This window comes from Hemitrygon akajei, chromosome 3 (genome assembly GCF_048418815.1).
Source record: "Hemitrygon akajei chromosome 3, sHemAka1.3, whole genome shotgun sequence".
In the NCBI taxonomy this organism is placed as follows: domain Eukaryota; kingdom Metazoa; phylum Chordata; class Chondrichthyes; order Myliobatiformes; family Dasyatidae; genus Hemitrygon; species Hemitrygon akajei.
Window position 1 is genome coordinate 209,468,025 of NC_133126.1, and position 23,989 is coordinate 209,492,013.

General features: G+C 42.9%; 1 protein-coding gene across 1 annotated transcript in view; it reads left to right on the forward strand.

Annotated features, from left to right (window-relative positions):
* Positions 1 to 23,989, forward strand: part of LOC140724681 (extracellular calcium-sensing receptor-like) — a 46,198-nt gene that overhangs the window by 5,482 nt on the left and 16,727 nt on the right. Inside the window, exons 2-3 of the mRNA XM_073039106.1 lie at positions 14,585 to 14,744; positions 22,981 to 23,272. Of these exons, the coding sequence (XP_072895207.1) occupies positions 14,585 to 14,744; positions 22,981 to 23,272 (452 nt within the window). The remainder of the gene's footprint in view (positions 1 to 14,584; positions 14,745 to 22,980; positions 23,273 to 23,989) is intronic.

Genomic DNA, 23,989 nt, shown 5'->3' on the forward strand with positions numbered 1-23,989 from the left:
GTTCATTGCAGTCCGTAAACCCTGACAGTGACTTTTCCATTCCCCCATTTCTGTACTGTCCGTTGTATATTCCTCTTTCCGCTTCTCCTTTTCCCGCGTTCTCACTGAGTCTGAAACTCATCCATGTGGATCAAATTCTTCTGATCCTGCGCCCTCGGAATATCATTTCCTTTTCTCTTCTTCTCCGGTTCTTCCTTTCACATGTACAACCCCTCTGTCAGTTTCTGGCTTTCTCTCTCCACGTCAATTTGATGACCCCGCATACATCCATTTATAACGGCTTTTCTTCAGTAACCCCTTGCAATTTATTTAAATTATTTTCACTAACTGCTTCGAACAATGCATCACCCAGTGTACCTGAAACTCCACTCTCAATCTTTGTTATCCATGCCTCATAGTCGGGCCATTTTCTCTGCATGGAGGTCGGTGACCGTGGTGTGCCTCGGGATTCTACTCTGGGACCCCTACACTCTGTGATCTTGATAAGTGACCTGGATGATGAAGTGGAGAGAAGGGTTACTAAACTTGGTGATGACACAGGTTGGGGGTGCTGTGGATAGTGTGGAGGTCTATCAGAGGTTACAGTGGGACATTGATAGGATGCAAAACTGGCCTGAGAAATGCCAAATGAAGCTCAACCCACATAGGTGTGGTCGATCATTTTGGTAGGTCAAATGTGATGGCATAACATAGTATTAAAGGCAAGACTCTAGGCAGTGTGGAGGATCAGAGCGATCTTGGGGTCCGAGTCCATAGGACCCTCAAGGCTCCTGCGTAGGTTCACTCTGTGGTTAAGAAGGCATACGGTGCATTGGCCTTCATCAATCGTGGGACAGAGTTTAGAAGCCGAGAGGTAATGCTGCAGTTATATAGGACGCTGGTCAGACCCCACTTGGAGTACTGTGCTCAGTTCTTGTCACCTCACTAGAAGAAGGATGTGGAAACCATAGAAATGGTGCAGAGCAAATTTACAAGAATGTTGCCTGCTTACGGGCATAGGTTGAGTGAACACGGACTTGGAGCGGCGGAGGATGAGACATGACGTGATAGAGGTGTATAAGATGATGACAACCATAGATCGAGTCAGAGGCATTTTGCCAGGGTTGAAGTGGCTAGCACGAAAGGGCACAGTTTTAAGGTGCGTGGAAGTAGGTACAGAGGAGAAGTCAGGGATAAGATTTTTTTTTATTCAGAGAACAGTGAGTGTGTGGGATGGGCTGCCGGTGACGGTGGTGGAGGCAGATACGATAGAGTATTTTAATCGACTCCAGAGTAGGTACGAGGAGCTTAGAAAAATAGAGCACAATGGGTAACCCTAGGTAATTCCTAGGGTAAGGACATGTTCAGCCCAGCTTTGTGAGCTTTGTGAAGGGTCTGTATTGTGCTGTGGGTTTTCTATATTTCTAAGTTTCTAAATATTTTAGAAACTTGCCCCTCCAATTGTCAAAACCTTTGTGCTTATCTTGACCTCTACTTTTCCCATTTTAATATCGTAACGACGTGAGTGGTTCAACTTGAAACTAAGGGCCCTGACCTTTTTCTCGAGAGTACCCTGGGACACCAAATTGTTTATATAACCAAATAACTATATCACAATTACAGCACGGAAACAGGCCATCTCGGCCCTTCTAGTCTGTACCGACGCTTACACCCACGTAGTCCCACTGGCCCGCACTCAGCCCATAACCCTCCATTCCTTTCCTGTCCATATACTGATTCAATTTTACTTTAAGTGACAATACCGAACCTGCCTCTACCACTTTTACTGGAAGCCCATTTCACACAGCTACCACTCTCTGAGTAGATAAATTCCCCCTCGTGTTGCCCTTAATCTTTTGCCCCCTAACTCTCAACTCATGACCTCTTGTTTGAATCTCCCCTACTCTCAATGGAAAAAAGCCTATCCACGTCAGCTCGATCTTTCCCCCTCATTACTTTAAATACCTCTACCAAGTACCCCCCTCAACCTTCTGCGCTCCAAAGAATAAAGACCTAATTTGTTCAGCCTTTCCCTGTAACTTAGGTGCTGAACCCAGGTAACATTCTAGTAAATCTTTTTCTGTACTCTCTCTATTTTGTTGATATCTTTCCTATAATTCGGTGACTAGAACTGTACACAATACTCGAAATTCGACCTTACCAATGCCCTGTACAATTTTAACATTACATCACCACTTCTATACTCAATGCCCTGATTTATAAAGGCAAGCATACCAAAAGCTTTCTTCACCACCCTATCCACATGAGATTCCACCTTCAGGGAACTATGCACAATTATTCCTAGATCACTCTGTTCTACTGCATTCTTCAATGCCCAACCATTTACCATGTATATCCCATTTGGATTATTCCTACCAAAATGTAGCACCTCACACTTATCAGCATTAAACTCCATCTGTCATCGTTCAGCCCACTCTTCTAACTGGCCTAAATCTCTCTGCAAGCTTTGAAAACCCACTTCATTATCCACAACGCCACCGACCTTAGTATCATCTGCATACTTACCAATCCAATTTACCACCCCATCATCTAGATCATTAATGTATATGACAAACAACATTGGACCCAGCACAGACCCCTGAGGCACACCACTAGCCACCGGCCTCCAACCTGAAAAACAGTTATCCACCACTACTCTCTGGCATCTCCCATCTAGCCACTGTTGAATCCATTTTACTACTTCAATATTAATACCTAACGATTGAACCTTCCTAACTAACCTTCCGTGCGGAAGCTTGTCAAAGGCCTTACTGAAGTCCATATGGACAACATCCACTGCTTTACCCTCGTTAACTTTCCTCGTAACCTCTTCAAAAAATTCAATAAGATTTGTCAAACATGATCTTCCACGCACAAATCCATGCTGACTATTCCTAATCAGACCCTATCTATCCAGATAATTACATATACCATCTTTAAGAATACTTTCCATTAAGTTAGCCACCACTGACGTCAAAATGACAGGCCGATAATTGCTAGGTTTACTCTTAGAGCCCTTTTTAAACAATGGAACCACATGAGCAATACGCCAATCCTCCGACACCATCCCCGTTTCTAATGATATTTGAAATATTTCTGTCAGAGCCCCTGCTATTTCTACACCAACTTCCCTGAAGGTCCTGGAGAATATCCTGTCAGGGTCTGGAGATTCATCTACTTTTATATTCCTTAAAAGTGCCAGTACTTACTCCTCTTTAATTATCATAGTTTCCATAACTTCCCTACTTATTTCCCTTACCTTACACAATCTTTCTCCTTAGTGAATATCGAAGAAAAGACATTGCTCAAAATCTCCCCCATCTCTTTCGGCTCCACACATAGCTGTCCACTCTGATTCTCTAAGGGACCAATTTTATCCCTCACTATCCTTTTGCTATTAATATAACTGTAGAAAACCTTCGGATTTATTTTCGCCTTACTTGCCAAAGCAACCTCGTATCTTCTTTTAGCTTTTCTAATTTCTTTCTTAAGATTCTTTTTACATTCTTTATATTCTTCGAGCACCTCATTTACTCCATACTGCCTATATTTATTATACATCTCCCTCTTTTTCCGAACCAAGTTTCCAATATCCCTTGAAAACCATGGCGCTCTCAAATTTTTAACCTTTCCTTTCAACCTAACAAGAACATAAAGATACTGTACCCTCAAAATTTCACCTTTAAATGACCTCCATTTCTCTATTACATCTTTCCCATAAAACAAATTGTCCCAATCCACTCCTTCTAAGTCCTTTCGCATCTCCTCAAAGTTAGCCTTTCTCCAATCAAAAATCTCAACCCTGCGTCCAGTCCTATCCTTCTCCATAATTATATTGAAACTAATGGTATTGTGATCACTGGACCTGAAGTGCTCCCCAACACATACGTCCATCACCTGACCTATCTCATTCCCTAACAGGAGATCCAACACTGCCCCTTCTCTAGTCGGTACCTCTATGTATTGCTGCAAAAAACTATCCTGCACACATTTTACAAACCCCAAACCATCCAGCCCTTTTACAGAATGGGCTTCCCAGTCTATTTGTGGAAAGTTAAAATCTCCGACAATCACAACCTTGTTACAACCTTGCTTACTACAAGTATCTGCTATATCCTTACAGATTTGCTCCTCCAATTCTTGCTCCCTATTAGGTTGTCTATAGTACACCCCTATAAGTGTTATTACACCTTTCCCGTTCTTCAATTCCACCAAAATAGTCTCCCTAGATGAGCCCTCTAATCTATCCTGCCAAAGCACCGCTGTAGTATTTTCTCGGACAAGCAATGCAACACCTCCCCCTCATGTCTCTACAAGATAGGCCTTGTCCCTACCTTGCGCAGCTGGATCCTAGACTTGTAAGAGTGAGCTCCCTCACCTCCAACGCTCCGACACTCAATACAGAAGGCCCCTCAAGGCTGCGTACCGTTCCCTCCTTTTCCCTCTGCATACACATGACCGTTTCGACACCCGCAGCTCCAATCTACTAATTACGTTTGCTAACGACACTGCATTGATTGGCCTTATCTCAAACAATACTGAGGTGGCCTACCGGGAAGAAGTTATCTCTCTGACACACTGATGTCAAGACACAACCTCTTCCTCAAAGTCGCAAAAACAAAGGAGATGGCTGTAGATTACAGGAGGAATAGAGACGGGTTAATCCCTATTGACATCAATGGTTCTGGTTTTTAGAGGGTAAACAGCTTAATTTCCTCGGCATCCACATCACCGAATACATCACTGTACCTCCGTTAATCGCAGGACACTTCAGACAACCCAGCGCATTGGTAGTTGTGAACCTCTCATGATTCCGGACATATACAAGGATAGGTGTGTAAAAAGGGCCCATAGGATCAGTGGGGACTCAAGCCATCCCAACCATAAGCTATTCTAGTTGCTACCATCCGGGAAGGAGTACCGTAGCATAAAAGCGAGGACCAACAGGATCCGGGACAGCTTATTCCAGCAGGTCATCAGACTGATGAACTTACGCTGATTTAAGTGTACTCTATATTACTTTGACTATTCTATTTACTATAAATTATTGTAAATTATTATGATTGCACATTGCACATTTAGATGGATTCGTAACTTTAAGATTTATACTACCCATTTATGTGAAAGATGTAAGAAATAAAGTCAATTCAGTTCCATTCAATTCAAATACCTTGTGTGCACGCCCGCTATGTATCCCTGACTCTGCTGAATAGTACAAGAATTGCAACGGTATTACCCGAGCAAAGATGTCTACGATGGCCAGACGTTCCTCGTGTTCACTATTCACTCCTATTCACTCGCCACGTGTTTCACGCAGAGTTGCTCAACCTTGTATTTGTTATTCTTGGAAGTTACCGCTACAAACATACACAAAGTGTCCAATTTTATATCCATTCCTTAACAATTTAAATATCGCATTCCACTGTCATTCCCCACAATTCACGTGTCTGTCCTTCAACACCTTGTTATTAGCTCTGCTCCAAACCAACATCTATTTATTGTCCTCTTCCCATCAAGTGACAATCGGTAGGTCATATCTCCTTGTTCTCAATCAGCAACGAGCTTGAAGCACCAACCCCAACATTCACAAACCTGTATATTACAGCCATCTAAAGAACATCTCACAGGTACATTCTTATTTGGAAATTATCTCCAGTTCAACATATTACCCGAAGTATCATTGTGTGTTCTTTAAACCTTTGATCAAGCCCAGCAGTTCCACGTAATGTTACCCTCCATTTCCAAGCACATGGTAGCGACAAAGACAATTGATCTGTCTGCTTCCACTATCCTTGACCCATTCAAGTTCAAAGTTTAAATCCGCCATGGCCAACATAAGACTCTCAGAAGGTTAATTTACAGCTTACTCTGAGATAAAGAAGGAAAATGCAAAGTGGGAAATTATTTCAGGGGGAATAGAATATAAAATCAAAGAGAAAATGCTTAGACTTTATAAGGCACTAGTCAGACCGCACTTGCAGTATTATCAACAGATCTAGGCCATATATCTCAGAAAGGATGTGCTGTCGTTGGAGAGAGTCCAGAGGATCCTCACAAAGATCATTATGGGAATGAAGTGGTTAATATGGGAGGAACGTTTGGCAGCTTCAGGCCTGTACTCACTGGAATTAAAAGAAAGTAGGGGATCTCATTGGTGATTCCATCGTGAGGGGAACAGACAACAGATTCTGCGAGCCGAACAAGGATACCCGAATGGTGTGTTGCCTCCCTGGTGCCAGGGTGCGGGATATCTCGGATCGGGTCCAGAGTATTCTGAGAAGAGCGGGCGAGCAAACAAAAGGCTTGGTACATGTTGGTACCAATGACGTAGACAGAAAAAGAGAGGAGGTCCTGAAGGTATTTTACTGGGAGCTAGGAAGAAAATTGAAATGCCAGATCTCCAGAATAATAATCTCAGGATTACCGCCTGAGCCGCGTGCCAATGTGATAAGAATAGCAGAATTAAGCAGATGAATGTGTGGCTAAGTAACTGGTGCAGGGGGCAGGGCTTCAAATTTTTAGATCACTGCGATCTATTTTGGAGGAGGCATAACTTATACAGAAACAATGGGTTACACCTGAACTCAAAGGGTACTAATATCCTGGCGGGATTTTTTAATATAGTTGTTAGGGAGGGTTTAAACTAAGTTGGCAATGGGAAGGAAAATGAGTGCTAGGGTCGAGGAAGAGGAAAATAGAAATAAGTCAAAGGTACTGTGCAGCAAAGTTGGCAAGAAGGACAGGCAGGTGAATAGACAGGATAATTTGCTGTGCGATAGACATATAGCAAAATCAGTAACAGATACTGATCTAAATTTACTATATTTAAATGCCCGCTGCATTAGAAATAAAGTGGATGACCTTGATGTACAGCTACAGGTTAAAAGATATGACATAGTAGCCATCACTGAGTCATGGCTAAATGATGGATGTGATTGGGAGCTGAATGTTCAAGGACACACAGTGTATAGGAAAGATAGGAAGGTGGGTAAAGGGGGTGGCGTGGCCCTGATGGTAAGCAATGATATCAAATCAGAAGAAAGAAGGGACATAGGATCAGAAGAAGTAGAATCCCTATGGGTCGAGTTAAGAAATGGCAAGGGTAAAAAGACACTAATAGCAGTTATATACAGGCCTCCAAACAGCAGCCGGGATGTGGACTACAAGTTACAGCTGGAAATAGAAAAAGCTTGTCAGAAGGAAAATGTCAAGATAATTATGGGAGATTTTAAAATGAAAGTGGATTGGGAAAGTCAGGAAGATACTGGATCTCAGGAGAGGGAATTTGTAGAATGCCTACGGGATTGCTTTCTCGAGCAGCTTCTCCATAAGCCCACCAGGGGATCAGCTGTTTTGGATTTGGTGCTGTGTAATGAGCCTGAAGTGATTAGGGAGCTAGAGGTTATGGAACCCCTTGGAAGTAGCGATCATAGTATGATCGAGTTCAGTTTCAAATTTGAAAAGGAGAAGCTGGTATCAGGTGTATCAATATTTCAGTGGAACAGAGGAAATTACAGTGATATGAGAGAAGAACTGGCCCAAGTTGATTGGAAAAGTAAGCTAAATGGAGGGGCAGTAGAGCAGAATTGGATGAAATTCCTACAAGAAGTAAGGAGAGTGCGGGAAAAATATATTCCAAGAAAAAAGAAAATCATAAAAGGAAAAATGACACAAATGTGGCTAGCGAGAGAAGTTACGGTTAAAATAAAAGCAAAAGAGCCAGCGTACAATGAAGCAAATATTAGTGGGAAAACTGAGGACTGGACGAATTTTAAAAATTTACAGAAGAAAACTAAGAAAATCATTAGGAAAGAAAAGATGAATTATGAAGGAAATTGGCAATTAACATTAAAAAGGACAGTAAGAGTTTTTTTAAATATATGAATGGTAAAAGAGTGACACGGGTTGATATAGGACCTATTGGAAAGGATGCTGGAGAAATTATAATGGGTAACAAAGAGATGGCAGAGGAACTAAATGAGTATTTTGCATCAGTCTTCACAGTGGAAGACATTAGCAACATACCTGATAGCCAGAGGTCTCAGGGAATAGAATTAGGTACAGTCAAGATTACTAGAGAGGAAGTGCTTGAGAAGCTAAATGGACTAAGGATAGATAAGTCTCCCGGACCGGATGAAGTTCATCCACGCGTTCTGAAGGAGGTGGCTTTAGAGAATGTGGAGGCATTGGAAATAATCTTCCAGGAATCAATAGATTCTGGCACGGTTCCGGGGGGCTGGAAGGTCGCAAATGTAGCTCCGTTGTTTAAGAAAGGGGGCAGGCAGCAAAAAGAAAATTACAGACCAATTAGTCTGACATCGGTAGTTGAAAAGTTATTGGAGTTGATCCTCAAGGATGAGATTATGAATTACCTTGAGGTGCATGACAAAATAGGCCCAAGCCAACATGGTTTCATGAAGGGAAGATGCTTCTTCACCAACCTATTGGAATTTTTCGAGGTAATCTCAAATAAGATTGACAAGGGGAGGCTGTGGATGTTGTGTATTTGGTCTTTCATAAGGTGCCGCATAAGAGGCTGCTTAATAATATGAGGGCCCATGGAATTACAGGAAGGATATTGGAATGGGTGGAGCATTGGCTGTTAGGCAGAAAGCAAAGAGTGGGAATACAGCGATCCTATTCTGGTTGGTTGGTTGCCGGTTACTAGTGGTGTTCCGCAGGGGTTGTTGTTGGGGCCTTTCTTTTTACACTGTATATCGATGGTTTAGATTTTGGATTAAATGGTTTTGTGGCTTAGTTTGCGGATGACACCAAGATAGGTGGAGGAGCAGGAAGTGTTGAAGAAACAGAAAGGTTGCAGAGAGACTTGGTCAGTTTAGGAGAGTGGGCAAAGAAATGGCAGATAAGATACAATGTTGAGAAATGTACAGTTGTACATTTTGGAAGAAGAAACAAGCGGGCAGATTATTATTTAGATGCAGAGAAAATTCAAAAATTGGAAGTGCAAAGGGACTTGGGGGTCTAGTGCAGGATACCCTAAAGGTTAACCACAAGGTTGGATCGGCCGTAAGGAAAGCGAATGCAATGTTGGCATTCATTTCATGAGGAATAGTGTATAAGAGTAAGGAGATATTGATGAGTCTGTATGGGGCACTGGTGAGACCCCATTTGGAATACTGTGTGCAGTTTTGGACCCACTATCTTAGAAAGGGTGTGCTAATGCTGGAGAGAGTTTCTGAGAAGATTCAGTAGGATGATTTCTGGAATACAGGGACTAACATATGAGGAGCGTTTGTCGGCTCTTGGATTGTATTCATTAGAGTATAGAAGAATGAGAGGGGATCTCATAGAAACATTTCTAATGTTGAAAGGATTGGACAGAGTAGATGTGGAAAGGCTGCTTTTCTTGGTGGGTGTGTCCAGGACAAAAGGTCATAGTCTTAGAATTAGAGGGTACCCATTTAAAACAGAGATGAGGAGAATTTTTTTAGCCAGAGGGTCGTAGATTTATGTAATTCGTTGCCACGTACAGCTGTGGAGGCCCAATCATTGAGGGTGTTTAAGGGGGAGATTGATAGGTATCTAATTAGTAGGGGTACCAAGGGATATGGGGAAAAAGCCGGAAATTGGAAATAGATGGGAGAATAGTTTAGCTCATGGTGGAGTGGCGGAGCAGACTCGATGGGCCGAATGACCTACTTCTGCTCCTTTGTCTTGTGATCTTGTTATCTTCTGAAAACTACGAGATGTTGAAAGCACTAGATAGGTTCCTGTGTTGGGGATGTCCAGAACTAAAGGGCAACGGCCTCAAAACTGAGAGGCGACCCGTTAGAACAGAGGTATGGAGCATTTTTTTTTTAGCCAGAGAGTGATGATTGTTTGGAATGCTCTGCCACAGACAGTGGTGGAGGCCAAGTCCCTGGAATATTTAAGACGGACGTTGATATTTTCCTGGTCGGTCAGGGCATCGAAATACGGCAAGAAGGCAGCCGTAGGTGTTTGAGTGGGATCAGGGTTCAGCCATGACGGAAGAGCGAAGAAGACTCGATAGGCTCAATCGACCCAACTACAGGAATGCTGCCGCAGCAACAACCTGGCACTCAAAGTCAGTAAGACCGAAGAGCTGATTGCGGACTTCAGGAACGGCAAGATCAATCGTCATAGAGGGATCAACAGTGAACAGAGTGAGCAGCTTCATGTTTCTGGGTGTCAAAATCTCTGAGGATCTAACTATAGAACCATAGAATATTATTGCACACAAACAGGCATTTTGGCCGTTCGTGGCTGCGCCGAACCATTTTTCTGTCTAGTCCCACTAATCTGCACCTAGACCATTTCCCTCCACTCACTTCTCATCCATATACCTGTCCAAGATTTTCTTAAATGCTAAAAGTGAGCCTGCATTCACTACTTCAACTGGCAGCTCATTCACACTCCCAATATTCTCTGTGTGAAGAAGCTCCCCCTAATTTTCCCTTTAAACCTTTCCCTTTTCATGCTTAACCCATGTCCTGTGTTTTTATTTTGTCCCCTTGCCTCAGTGGGAAACGCCTGCTTGCATTCACTATATCTATACCCATCATAATTTTATGCACCTCTATCAAATGTCTCCTCATTCTTCTACGCTCCAGGGAATAAAGTCCTAACCTACTCAACCTTTCCCTGTAACTCAGTTTCACAGGTCCCGGAAATATCCTTGTAAACCTTTACTGCACTCTTTCAACCTGATTAATATCCTTCCTGTAATTAGGTAATCAAAACAGCACACAATACTTCAAATTCGGCCTCACCAATGTCTTATACATCCTCACCATAACATACCAGCTCTTATACTCAGTACGTTGATATATAAAGGCCAATGTGCCACAAGATCTCTTTATGACCCTATCTACCTGTGATGCCACTTTTAGGGAATTACGTATCTCTTTTGCCAGATCCCTCTGTTCTATTGCACTCCTCAGTGTCCTATCATTTACCGTGAATGTTCTACCCTAGGCTGTCCTTTCAAAGAGCAATACCTCACACCTGTCTGCATTAACCTCCAGCTGCCATTTTTCAACCCATTTTTTCAGCTGGTCCAAATCCCTCTGCAAGCTTTGAAAACGTTCCTCACTGTCCACTACACCTCCAGTCTTTGTATCATCAAATCTGCTGATCCAATCTACCACATTATCATCCAGATCATTGATATAGATTGTTATGAGAGATGAACAGCTCTGATGGGCAGAAGGGTGCAGAGTTGCCTATGTTCCCCCATATTATGACTTCTGAAAGACTTATGGCTTCTGAAAGGATTGTTTACCTTATACTATTCTGTTCATTAAAATTCCTCGGCGAACAGCCAGAGTGGGCTGGTTTGATGGACAAAGCCATTCAAAACTGATTGACACCTGAGACCCCGTGAGTAGGGATAAAAGTGAGGTCTGGGGAGACACCCCTCAGACACACCAGGAGACACACTAGTGAGCACTGCTTGAGTGTTGGAACCCACGTGAAGGTGTGGGGCATCGGAGACCGAACAAAGGATCGGTCAGTTTAACTCACAGTGTTATAGCAGGGCCGGTGGGGGCTTGTGTGTGTGTCCGGCCTTGCCTGGGTGACGTGTACACCACAGAAGAACGGTCCAGCTGAAGGACAGAGGTGTCATACATGAATGGCCACAACACATCGACGGATCAAGAACGTAAAGGAAGGTTTGCCTGTCTGTAGCCTTTACTGCTCGTTCGCTCTCTCTCTCTCTCTCTCTCTCTCTCTCTCTCTCTCTCTCTCTCTCTCTCTCTCTCTCTCTCTCTCTCTCTCTCTCTCTCTCCAACAATTACAACACAACGAACACAACGACCAACGTCTACCTCAGCAGGTATGAACTGAACTGAACTTTATATTCACATATGACAATTCATTATCCCCTAGACATCGAGAGAGCATGTTTATTATTGATTATTATTATTATACCCACACTTTTAGGTTTAGTATTGCTAACGTGTATAATCTATATATTTGCATTGTTGATATTGATTTGTGTATTTTACTAATAAACACTGTTTGAAAATAGTACTACCAGACTCCAACGGATACTTCTTTCTCTACTGGTTGGACACCCAGTTACGGGGTACATAGCAAGTTGACAAATAACAATGGGCCCAGCACTGATTCCTGTGGCACAACACTAGTAACAGGCCTCCACTCCGAGAAGCAATCCTCCACTACCATTCTCTGGCTTCTCCCATTGAGCCAATGTCTAATCCAATTTACTAGCTCACTTATGTATATCTGCCGAATAAATCTTACTAACTAACCTCCCCTGCGGGACCTTGTCAAAGGCCATGTAGACGTCATCCACTGCCTTCCTTTCATCCACTTTCCTGGTAACCTCTTCTAAAAACTCTAATAAATTGGTTAAACATGACCTACCACGCACAAGGCCATGCTGACTCTCACTAATAAGTCCCTGTCTATCCAAATACATTTAGGTCCTATCTCTTAGGACCCCTTCCAAGAATTTACCTACTACTGACGTCAAATGTACCGGCCTATAATTTCCCGGATTACGATTAGAGCCATTTTTAAATAACGGAAAAACATGAGCCAACCTGCACTCCGCCAGAACCTCACCCGTGGATACATCGTCCAAGGCCCCTGCAATTTCAAAACTAGTCTCCTTCAATGTCCGAGGGAATACCCTGTCAGTGCCTAGGGATTTATCTACTCTGAGTTGCCTCAAGATAGCAAGCACCTCCTCCTCTTCAATCTGTATTGTTTCCATGACCTAACTACTTGTTTGCCTTATTTCCATTGACTCCATGCTAGTTTCCTTAGTAAATGCAGAGGAAAAAAAAAACATTTAAGGTATCCCCCATTTCTTTTTGTTCCATACATATCCGACCACTATGATCTTCAAGAGGACAAAATGTATCCCTTACAATCATTTTGCTCTTAATATACCTGTGGAAGCTCTTAGGATTACCCTTCCCTTTGACTGCCAAAGCAATCTCATGTCTTCTTTTTGCCCTCCTGATTTGTTTTTTTAAGTATTTTTTGCAGTTTTTATACTCCTCAAGCACCTTATTTGCTCCCTGTTTACCATACATGTCATACATTTATCTCTTCTTCTTTATCAGATTTCAAATATCCCTAGACAGCCAATGATCCTTATTCTTATTCACTTTGCCTTTAATCCTGACATGAACATACAAACGCTGCACTCTCAAAATTTCTCCTTCGAAAGCCTCCCACTTACCAATCACATCCTTTCCAAAAAACAACCTGTCCCAATCCACGCTTTTTAGATCCTTTCTCATTTCTTCAAATCTGGCCTTTTTCCAGTTTAGTACCTCAACCCGAGGACCAGATCTATCTTTATCCATGACCAAGTGGAAACTGATGACGTTATGATCACTAGACCAAAAATGTTCCCCCGCACACACTTGACTACCTCGTTTACTAATAGGAAATCTAATATTTCATTAGGAACTTTGGTCCCAACATATTGATGTAGTCTTAAAGAAGGCAAGACAGAGACTATACTTTATTAGGAGTTTGAAGAGATTTGGCATGTAAACAAGTACACTGAAAAACACCTATAGTTGTACCATGGAGAACATTTTGACAGGATCCATCACTGACTGGTATGCAGGGGGTACTGCACAGAACCAAAAGAATCTGCAGAAGAGTGTATATCTAGTCAGTTCCATCTTGGACACTAGCCTACAATGTACCCAGGACATCTTTAGGGAGTGGTGTCTCAGAAAGGTGTGTCCATTATTAAAGAACTCCAGCACCCTGGGCGTGCACTTTTCTCACTGTTAGGAGGTACAGAAGCCTGAGGGCACACACTCGGCGATTCAGGAACAGCATCTTCTCCTCTGCCATCCGATTCCTGAATGGAATTTGAATGTTTGGACATTACCTCACTTTTCTTTTTCAATACACAATATGTGTATTTTCAATATGGAGTAAATATAAGCGAGCTGTTTCCACAGACGTTGGCTGAGACTATAAGTAGATCACACGGGTTCAAGGTGAAAGGTTAAATATTCGAAGGGAACATTAATGGAAATGTCTTCACTCAGGTGGTGTGTGTCCGCCCCGCGTTTGGATATATAAAATGCATTTTAATTGTCATTATTGGCTGATGACACTGCAGAATGCTCTTTGACAACTGACAACTTCTTACAGCCGAAAGACAACAATGACAATCGCGTCATATAGATAAGTTCTCAAACGTCATTCCCTTTGCTTTTAGCATTGAATGTTTTGTATAAAGGGCATCTATAGAGAGTTCTCCAAAATTCCTTATTCGCTGAAGTAATATCTTTCATATTAATCATAGAAAATTTCATTAAAATCTAAAATCCGGGGACACGTTGCCTCCGGCATGCAGAAACCTCTCTGATTAAGTCTCACTCCACAACTGTTTATCAAGAACACAAAAATTTCCTCCAGTTATTCCGGTGGGATGATTTTATCCGGCAGCTAGAATTCAATCACATCTGCAATGCTTGTTTACCAATGGGTATATAAACAGGTACTCATCAGACGAACTGTATAATATTGTGAGTGTGTTTCGAAAAGTTGTTCATAACCTTTGCAATGCAGTTTCATACGATTTGGAGACTATTATTTCTCTTCTCAATCAAAAAGGCAGATTCTGCTACAGGACCTACGTGCAAACTGCGAGGAAAGTTCAGTCGCGGCATTTCTCAACTCGGAGATGTCATGCTGGGAGGTTTATTCCCCATACATTTTAGAACGGCTCCAGTCTATAATACATTTCGATTTCAACCTCAACTGGTCCGTTGTCATCAGTAAGTAAACTAATCCGTTATTAATAACCAATCAACACCCACGCTCACGAAAGAATTGATTCACTGTATGGTGCATTTTTCTCAAATTATTATGAAGTTGCCATGAAACTGAATCATCATATGTAAATCAGGACCTAGGGAGAGCGGGATTAACAGCTGAATACAGTAGCTTCGCAATTAGCGAGTGGTTATTACAGCTCGGGGCATCGAGTTCGGAGTTCATTCACGAGGAAATCCGCAGATGCTGGAAATTCAAACAACAACACACACAAAATGCTGGTGGAACACAGCAGGCGAGGCAACATCTATAGGGAGAAGCGATGTCGACGTTTCGGGCCGAGACCCTTCGTCCTGACTAGCCTGCTGTGTTCCACCAGCATTTTGTGTGTGTTGTTGTCGGAGTTCATTCCCCGTCTCCGTCTGAAAGGTGTGAGTACTTCTTCAAGGGATGCGAGCGGTATGTTTTTGTTTCCTCCAACTTCATTAAGACCACCAGATGGTAGGTTAATTGGTTGCTGTAAATTGTAATTTTATTAGCTAGATTGATATCGCTGGTTTACTGAACGGCACCACTCATAGGGCCAGAAGGGCCGGTTGGACGACGTACCACTAAATAAATAAGTATAGAAGTAAATGAATGATAGATAGATAGATAGTACAAAAATACAACTCTAAATAAATGAATGTCAAATGCTGCAAAATGTTAAAAAATATTATCAGCAGCATCGGAGAAGCTGAATTATGATACTGTAGACATTAGTGAGACTTGATAGAAACGGGAGCTGGACTGGAAGCTCAATGCAGTTCCGTTGTTTAGAAGTCACACAGCGGAAGAGATGAAAGGAGGCGTTACTATCCAATGACTACATCACAACAGTGCTCAATCAGCACAGTCTGGAAAACTCGCCTAGTAAGGCGTTGTGGTTGGAACTGAGTAATAAATAAAGGTACCACCACATTAATGGGATTAGAGACTACTCAGCGATCCGATGGATTTAGATGAGCACATTTGTAAAGAGAGCGCAGACTCCTGCAAAGAACATTAGTTTGTTATTACTCAGTTCCAACCAGAGCGCCTCACAAGATGAGCTCTGCGGTATGTTCTCACTGAGCACGGCCGTGACTTTCAACTTTGCACATATTAGCTGGGAATCCCATGCTATAAAAGGACTAAATTGGCTAGAGTTTCTCAGATGCGTTCAAGAATATTTTCTTAATCAGCACATGGACGTCCCAGCGAGAGAGTGTGTGATACTTCATCTGCTATTGGGGAACTAGAAAGGGCAAGTGATAATAATATAATTAAATTCATACTGTAATTTGAGAGGGGGAAGCATAAGTCACATGTACCCGTATCGCAATTGAATAAAGGCATGAGAGACGAGCTTGCACAGCTAGGTTGGACGGTGATACCAGGGGGGATGACGGCAGAACAGAGATGGCAGAAGCTTCTGGGGGTATTTCACAGGATGCGGGGTAGATGTTACCGTGTAGGAGAAGATTTCCTCTAATAGCAGGAGTAGGAATCCGTGGCTGACAAGGGAAGTTAAGTAAAAGCCAAGTAAAGGGCATATAAGGCAGTAAAGGTTAGATGGAATTTGGATGACTGAGAAGCATTTAAAATCCAACAAAAAGCCACTACTAAAGCTCTAAGAAGCGAAAATACGAAATATGAGGGCAAACTAGCCAACAATATAAAGCAGGTCTGAAGGTTTGAAAATCATCTGGTGCAGATGGATTATATGACAGAGTCTTGAGAAAGGTTGTTGGAGATATATAGATGTTTTGGTCATGATCTTTCAAAAATCAGTAATTCTGGCAGGGTCCAGGAGGACAGGAAAATTGCATATGTCACTCAAATCTTTAAGAAGGAAGGAAGACAAAAGAGATTAACTGAAAGGCCAGATAGCCTAAACTCAGTGGTTAGGAAAGTGTTGCTTTTTGTAAAGCGAAATCTTGCCTCACAAACGCATTAGAACGCTTCGAAAAATTAGCAAGCAAGGAGGACAAATGAGACGCAGATGTCATTTACCTGGATTTTCAGAAGGCATTGGATAAGGTGCTACACATGAGGCTTGGTTAACAAGATAGAAATCCTCTGGCGTTACAGGAAAGGTACTGGCATGGATAAACGAACGGCGGACAGGCAGGAGGCAGCGATTGGAAAAAAAAAGAACCTTTTCAAGCTGGCTACCAGTGACTACTGGAGTTTCTTCAGGTCAATAATCGGGATCGCTACTTTCCACATTGTTGTCAATAATTAGGATAATGGCATGGATGGCTTAGAGGTAATTTCTGCGGATGATACGAAGACAGATGGAGGTGAAGGTAGTGCTGAGGAAGCAATACGAATGCAGCAGGACTCAGACAAACTTGAAGAATGTGCCACAAATTGGCAGAAGGGATATAGTGTTGGGAAATGTATGATAACGCATTTTGAGAAAAGGAACAATAGTGCAGACCATTATCTAAATGATGAGAAGGTTCAAACATCAGAGGTGCAGAGAGCCTTCACAATCTCTAATTTACAGTTTGAATCTCTGGTAAAGAGACCAAATGCAACGTTGGCATTTATTTCAAGGGGAATAGAATATAAAAGAGAGATAATACTGAGATTCATAAGACAGTAGTCAGACGCACATGCAGTATTGTCAACAATTTCGGTCACCATATATGAGAAAGAAAGTGTTATCATTGGAAAGAGTCCAAAGCAGTTTCATGCAGATGATTCCAGGAATGGGGTGATTAGCATATGAGGAACGTTTGAAAGTTTTGGACCTGTGCTCTGAAATTTAGAAGAATACGGGACAGGGGGTTGGTGGGAGGAGAGGATCTCATTGAAGACCACACAATGTTGAAACGTCGAGATAGGGTCGATGTGTGGAGGGTATTTCCTCTTTTAAGGGTATCCAGAACGAGAGGTCACAGCTTCCAATTCGAGGGCCGACATTTTGGAACAGAGGAAAGATTTTTTGTCGCCAAAGATTAGTGAATCAGTGAAATGCTCTGCCACAGACGGCAGGTGGATGCCTGGTCCGTGGGTACAATTAAGGTAAGAGTTCGTAGATTTCTGATCAGTCAGGGCATCAAAGAATGTGGCGAGAAGGGAGAAGTATGGGGATGAGTGGGATCCGGGATGAGCCATTACAGAGTGGCGGAGCAGATTCGATGGTCTGAATTGCCTAATTCTGCTCCTATATCTTCTGGTCTTATGCTGACAGAAGATTGGTGAACACTTTCCTTCTAGTGATCACATTGCCATTAATTTCAAAGTCAATATGCAAAAGGGTACGTTTGCTTCACGAGATCAGGTTCTAAATTGGAGAAAGGCCAATTGTTATGGCATCAGAAAGATTCGATTAGGACAGGCTGAGCACTGACAAAAGTGTACTTGGTAAGTGGGACCTTTATAAGTGAAAATTTGAGAGTACGAACATTTATGTGCATATCAAAATAAAAGGTAAAGACAACGTTGGTTTTAATAGATATTGCGGTACTCGGTAAGAGCAAAATTGAGGTACAGAGCAAGCATAGGGAGCAGGAATATATGAGGTGGTTATAGAATACAGAAATGCAAGATTAGAAAGAAATCAGGAGGGAAAGAAGAAGTCATTATGTTGCCTTAACAGGCAAGTGAAGGGCAATCCTACAGGGTTCGAGATGCGTTAACAGAAAAAGGATTGCAAGCGACAAAATTGTTCCTCTTGAGGATCAGAATGCAATCCACGCGTGGAGTTTAAAAGAGATGGCGGGGGATCTTAAATATATATTTTTGCGTCTGTATTTACTAAGGAGACGGGCACAGTGTCTATAGAAGTAAGGCAAATTCAGCGACGGTATACAGATTACAAATCAGTATGTGTTTGCTGTTTTTACGCAAATTAAGATGGGTAAATCACCAGAGCCTAACAGTGTGTTCTTTCGGACCCTGTCAGAGGAACGTGCAGAAGTGCCGGCGCCCTACCAGTGACATTTAAATTATCCTTAGCTGCAAGTGGGGTGTCGCTGTATGGCAGGACAGCCAATGTTGTCCGTTCTTTAAGAAAGGCTCTAAACATAAACCAGGAAACTAGAGACCGGTTATTGTAAGTTACTCTAAGTGACCGGATATATAAGTACTTGGAGGGACATGGATGGATTAAAACCCATCAGCATAACTTCGTGTGTAGTGATTAACGTCTGAGCAATCTTATGCAGTTCTTAAGGAAGTACCAGGAGGGTTGATGAAGACAAAGCAGTGGATGTGTTCCACATGGACTTTAACAGAGTATATGACAAGGCACCGCTTGGGAAGTTGGTCAATTAGATTCAGTCACTCGGCATTCTAGATGAGTTAGCAAATTGGAGTGGGCACTTTCTTTGAGAGAGAATCCGGACAGTGAAGTAGATGGTTGCACCGCTGAATGGAGATCAGTCACTAGTGTACTGGCACAGCGATCGGTATTAGGTCTGTTATTTTTTGTCGTCTAACTCTAATACTAACCCTCACCCTAATGCTCCGGATGATAATGTGATTAACACTACTTTTGTGGATGACACCAAGATCTGTGATGTTGTGGGCAGTGAAGAACACCTTCATGGCTTGTAACGGAGATACGAGAAAATTTGCAGATGCCAGTGGCATGGTCTGGTCCGGTAACTACTCATTTCAGTTAATTTCCTTTCCCCGTGTTCCACTGTTCTCCTAATCCTCATTCGAACCGACAGCATAAGAACTCCGGCTTACATCTACTCGCTGCTGGTTCGTCACCTCAGCAGTCCGGTCATGCTCGTTCCGGGTTGCCGAGAGTGAGTCGAGTCGAGAGCCTTCCTGTCTAAGTTCCGGGGTCGAGCCGACAGCCCGTCATCCGCTGTTCCTTCTTCGTGTCAAGATGCTGGATAGTCACTGTGGCCAGGACGGCGATAAAAGTTCCAAGCCGCCGGATAAAGGGACCGTCTTCAGAGCCGCCAAGAATAAGGGGCCGACTTCATGAACTTCCCCGTGTCGAAATACGTTTTGACTGTTGTTGTTTGTTTTTGTCTTCTCGTGTCCAGCTGAGTGTTGCCAGCCGTTTTGCGGCTGCTCTTAGCCGGGATGCGAGTGGTCTGACCTTGTTTTCTTTTGTTGGCTCTTGGTCCCAGTCTAAGTCAAGGCTCAAAGACCCTGTCCAAGGCTTCAGGCCCCAGTCCAGTTCAAGGTTCCGGGTCCCAGTCCGGTCAAGTGTCTGGATCCCACTCCGGTAAAGGCTCCGGCTCCACGTCCTAGATCTGAGTCCAAGTCAAGTCCTAATACGTTTCCTTAACTGTGTTCTGCACCTGAATTCACCCCCAGTCCTTCCTTGTAACAGCCAGAATTCCAAGCAAGACACAAAGAGAAAAGATTCCTGACTGAGTGTCCTGATGAAGCGTCTCGTCCAGAAATGATGACTGTTTACCCTCTTCCATTGATCCTGCCTGGTTTGCTAAGTTCCTCCAGTGCTGTGTGTGTGTGTTTCATGGATGGCAGCGGGATCTGAACCAGATGGCAAAAGGGCTGAAATGGCAGATTGAATTTGATGCCAATAAATGCCCGTTGTTGCAATTCGGTTGGGCCAACGAGGGTCGCTTTATACAGTAAACGTCAGGGCTCTGAGGAGTGTATTGGATCAAAGGGATCTCGGAATACAGGTCCAGAATTCATTGACAATTGCGTCACAGATCGACAGTCTCGTAACGAAAGCTTTTGGTGATAAACCATCTAAATAAACGTACTGAATACAAGAAATGAAATGTTATGTTGAAGTTGTATAGTGCATTGCTGAGGCCGCATTTAGAATATTTTGTTCAATTGTGGTCACCTACCTAACGGAATGCTGCAAATAAAGTAAAAATAAAATTTAAAAGGATGTTGCGGGCTCTTGGGGGACCTGGGCTATATGGAAAGATTAACTACGTTAGGATTTTATTCCTTGGAAGTTAGAAGATTCAGAGGATATTTGATAGAGCTATGCAATATTATGAGGGGCATAGATAAGGTAAATGCAAGCAGACTGTTTCCACTTAGGTCGAGTGGGACTACAACTGGAGGTCATGAGTTAAGTGTGACAGATACAACGTTTCTCGGGAACGTGAGGGGAAACCTCGTCACTCAGACTGTGAGAGTAAAACGGTGGAAAACGTGAGGTTCATGGGGAGAGTGAGTGGAAACTTCTTCACTCATGAGGCCCATAAGAGTGAAGAGTAAATGATGTGAAGTTTATAGGGAACTTGAAGGGAAACGTAAACACAAAAGTACACTGCAGATGCTGGGGTCCAGGTACCACATACAACACGATGGAGGAACTCAGCAGGTCGGGTAGCATTCGTGGAAACAAATAGTCAATGTTTCGGGCCGAGACCCTTCGTCAGCACTGAAGACGTGGGGGCATGGGCCCTATAAATAAGTTGGGGGAAGGTGGGGAATGAGAAGGCTGGTAGGTGCCAGGTGAAAAACCAATCAGAGGAAATATCAAGTGGTGGGGGAGTGGAAGCAGGGAGGAGACAGGCAAGAAAGGTGAAGAAAGAATGTAAGGGGAAAGCACTATGTGCAGTAGAAGAAGGCAGAAATATGAGAGAGGTGATAGGCGGCTGGAATGGAGGAAGGAAGAGGGAGGGAATTACTGGAAGATGGAAAATTCGATGTTCATGCCAAGGGGCTGGAGACTACATAGACGGTATATGAGGTGTTGCTCCTCCAGCCTTAGTTTGGCCTCATCATGGCAGTAGAGGAGGACATGTATGGCCATATCTGAATGGGAATGTGAAGCAGAGTTGAAGTGGGTGGCAACCGGGAGATCCTGTCTGTTGTGGCAGACGGAACGAAGGTGCTCGGCGAAGCGATCCCCCAATCTGCGTCGGGTTTCGCTGATGTAGAGGTGGCCGCATCGGGAGAACCGGATGCAATAAATGAACCCAACAGACTCACAAGTGAAGTGTTGCCTCACCTGGAAGGACTGTTGGGGAAACTTGTTCACTATAGGACTGTGGGAGTGTGTCATGAGTTTCCTGCGCAAGAGGTGCATGAGAGCTTGATTCCAACGTTTAAGAGATCTTTGGATAGTCACATAGATAATAGAGGCATGGCGGCCAATTGTCCCGGTGAAGGTAGTTTGGAGTAGTTATTTTAAACGGCTTGGCACTAACAAGATGGGCCGAAGGGCTTATTCCTATATTGTACTTTTGCATTATCACAGAAGGCGAATCAGCTGGAAGGTAAAATTCAGGCAGTCAACATCTGTTATATCTCTTTTTACCTGCTAAATACCTATTGTCTTGATTCACAGGGAGCAACAATCATTGAGGAAATTTCACAATCAATTAGTCGGATGATATTTTTTGCGATTAATAGCCTTCTCTGTCCTTTATTCCTTTAGCCCTGAGACCTCTGTAACTAGAGCATTTCTACAAGTAAAAATTTTAAGTTCAATACGTGTTTTTCTCGTTTTTTAAAAGGTTATTGAACTGCAGTGCGTGCGCCCCAGTAAAGAGCCATTGAAACATTCTATGGCATTATTCAAAATCAAAGTTCAAAGGTTTATCGGCAACACACATATATGCCACCATTTACAACACTGGTGCTTGCTTCCATACGGGCATTCACAGTACATAAATAGACAAACCAATGAAATACCGCACATAATAAGATGGACAAACAACAATGAACAGTGCAAACACACTAAAATGTCATATATTGATAATAATAAATAAGCACGAAATATTGAGAACGAGTTGAAGAACTCATCTCCATAGCTCCTGGACTCTCTTACAAACACTCTTCACCTCACCTTCACTTCAAGATCTATTTCATTGAACTATAGAAAAGTACAGCACTGCAGTTCAGGCCCTCACCACTTTCCACTTAAATATCTGACCCTCCGGTCTTCTTTTACATTTCTCCTCTCTTGGCTCAAATCGTTCCATCCAGATTTAGCCTCCCCTGCCTTGGGAAAAGACATGATCTAAGGAGAGATTCTCAGAACTTTATAGGCATCTGTAGGTCACTCTTCATCCTCCTCCACTGCATTGAGAATAAACGCAGCCCATACAATCTCTCCATTTAACTATGGCGCTCTATTCCAGATTGTAAACCATTGAATCTCTTCTCCATTCTGTCTATTGCAACCACATCCTTCCAGTACCGTGAAGAGCAGAATTGTACACAGTGTTGTGAAACTGTGGACTGACTAACATTTTTGCATGTCTCTCCAATATGATGACACATCTCTTGTATATTTGCTAGATTCCGGCAAGAGCAGCTTCGTTGGGTGCAGACAATGATTTTCACAATTGATGAAATAAACAAGAATCCGAATCTGCTTCCCAATATAACTCTCGGATACAGGATCTTTGACAGCTGCCATGCACATTCCGAATCGCTCAAAGGAGTCCTCCAGTTCCTGAACCAGGAAGATGAACCTGAATCCAGCTACACTTGCTCAGCACTCCCAGCAGTGGCCATTGTTGTGGGCGACGCCACGTCTTCGGAATCAGTCGCTGCTTCACGCCTATTAGCTCCGTTCAATATCGGCCTGGTAGGATTCCTTAATTTACTGTAAGCTGTACGGTCCGTAGAAAATTGTGTCTGGCCTAAACTGTACAGGCTGTGCTCTACAGTCTGTTGAATGTCATGAGGTATAAGTAGACGGAGCTGAATAGGAAGATTCATGATTGTTTGCATTGTCTGCTTTGAAGCACGCAGAATTATTTGGTAACAATTTTACTGACATAGGTTATTTTACTATCACTAACGGCTACCTATAACTTCCATTGTTAGAACATTTCTAGGTTGAACTCCGCCTGCCACTTCCCAGTCCGGTTCTGGATCCTGTCAATGTCCTGTTGTAGCCTATCAATCTCCACACTGTTCATAACTTCACTGTCCTTCCTGTCATCTGAAAAATGACACCACGGATATCGTGTGAATCCAAATACCCCGATCCTTCAACACCTTCGCAACCACAGAGATCAGACTAACTGGCCTATAATTTCCTTTTTTTCTGCCTCATTCCGTTCTTCAATCAATTGATTTTTGAAAGATCATTACTTATACCTCCAGAATCTTTTTTGCCACCTCTTACAGAACCCTGGGCTGTATACCATCTGGTCCAGGTAGCTTAAGCACGTTAAGACCTGTCAGATTCTGAACCACTGTATCCATAATAAAGGGAACTTCACACACTTCTGCCCCCTGAGACTCGCGAAATTCCGGCATGCAGCCAGTGTCTCAACACAGTGACGACTGATGCAAA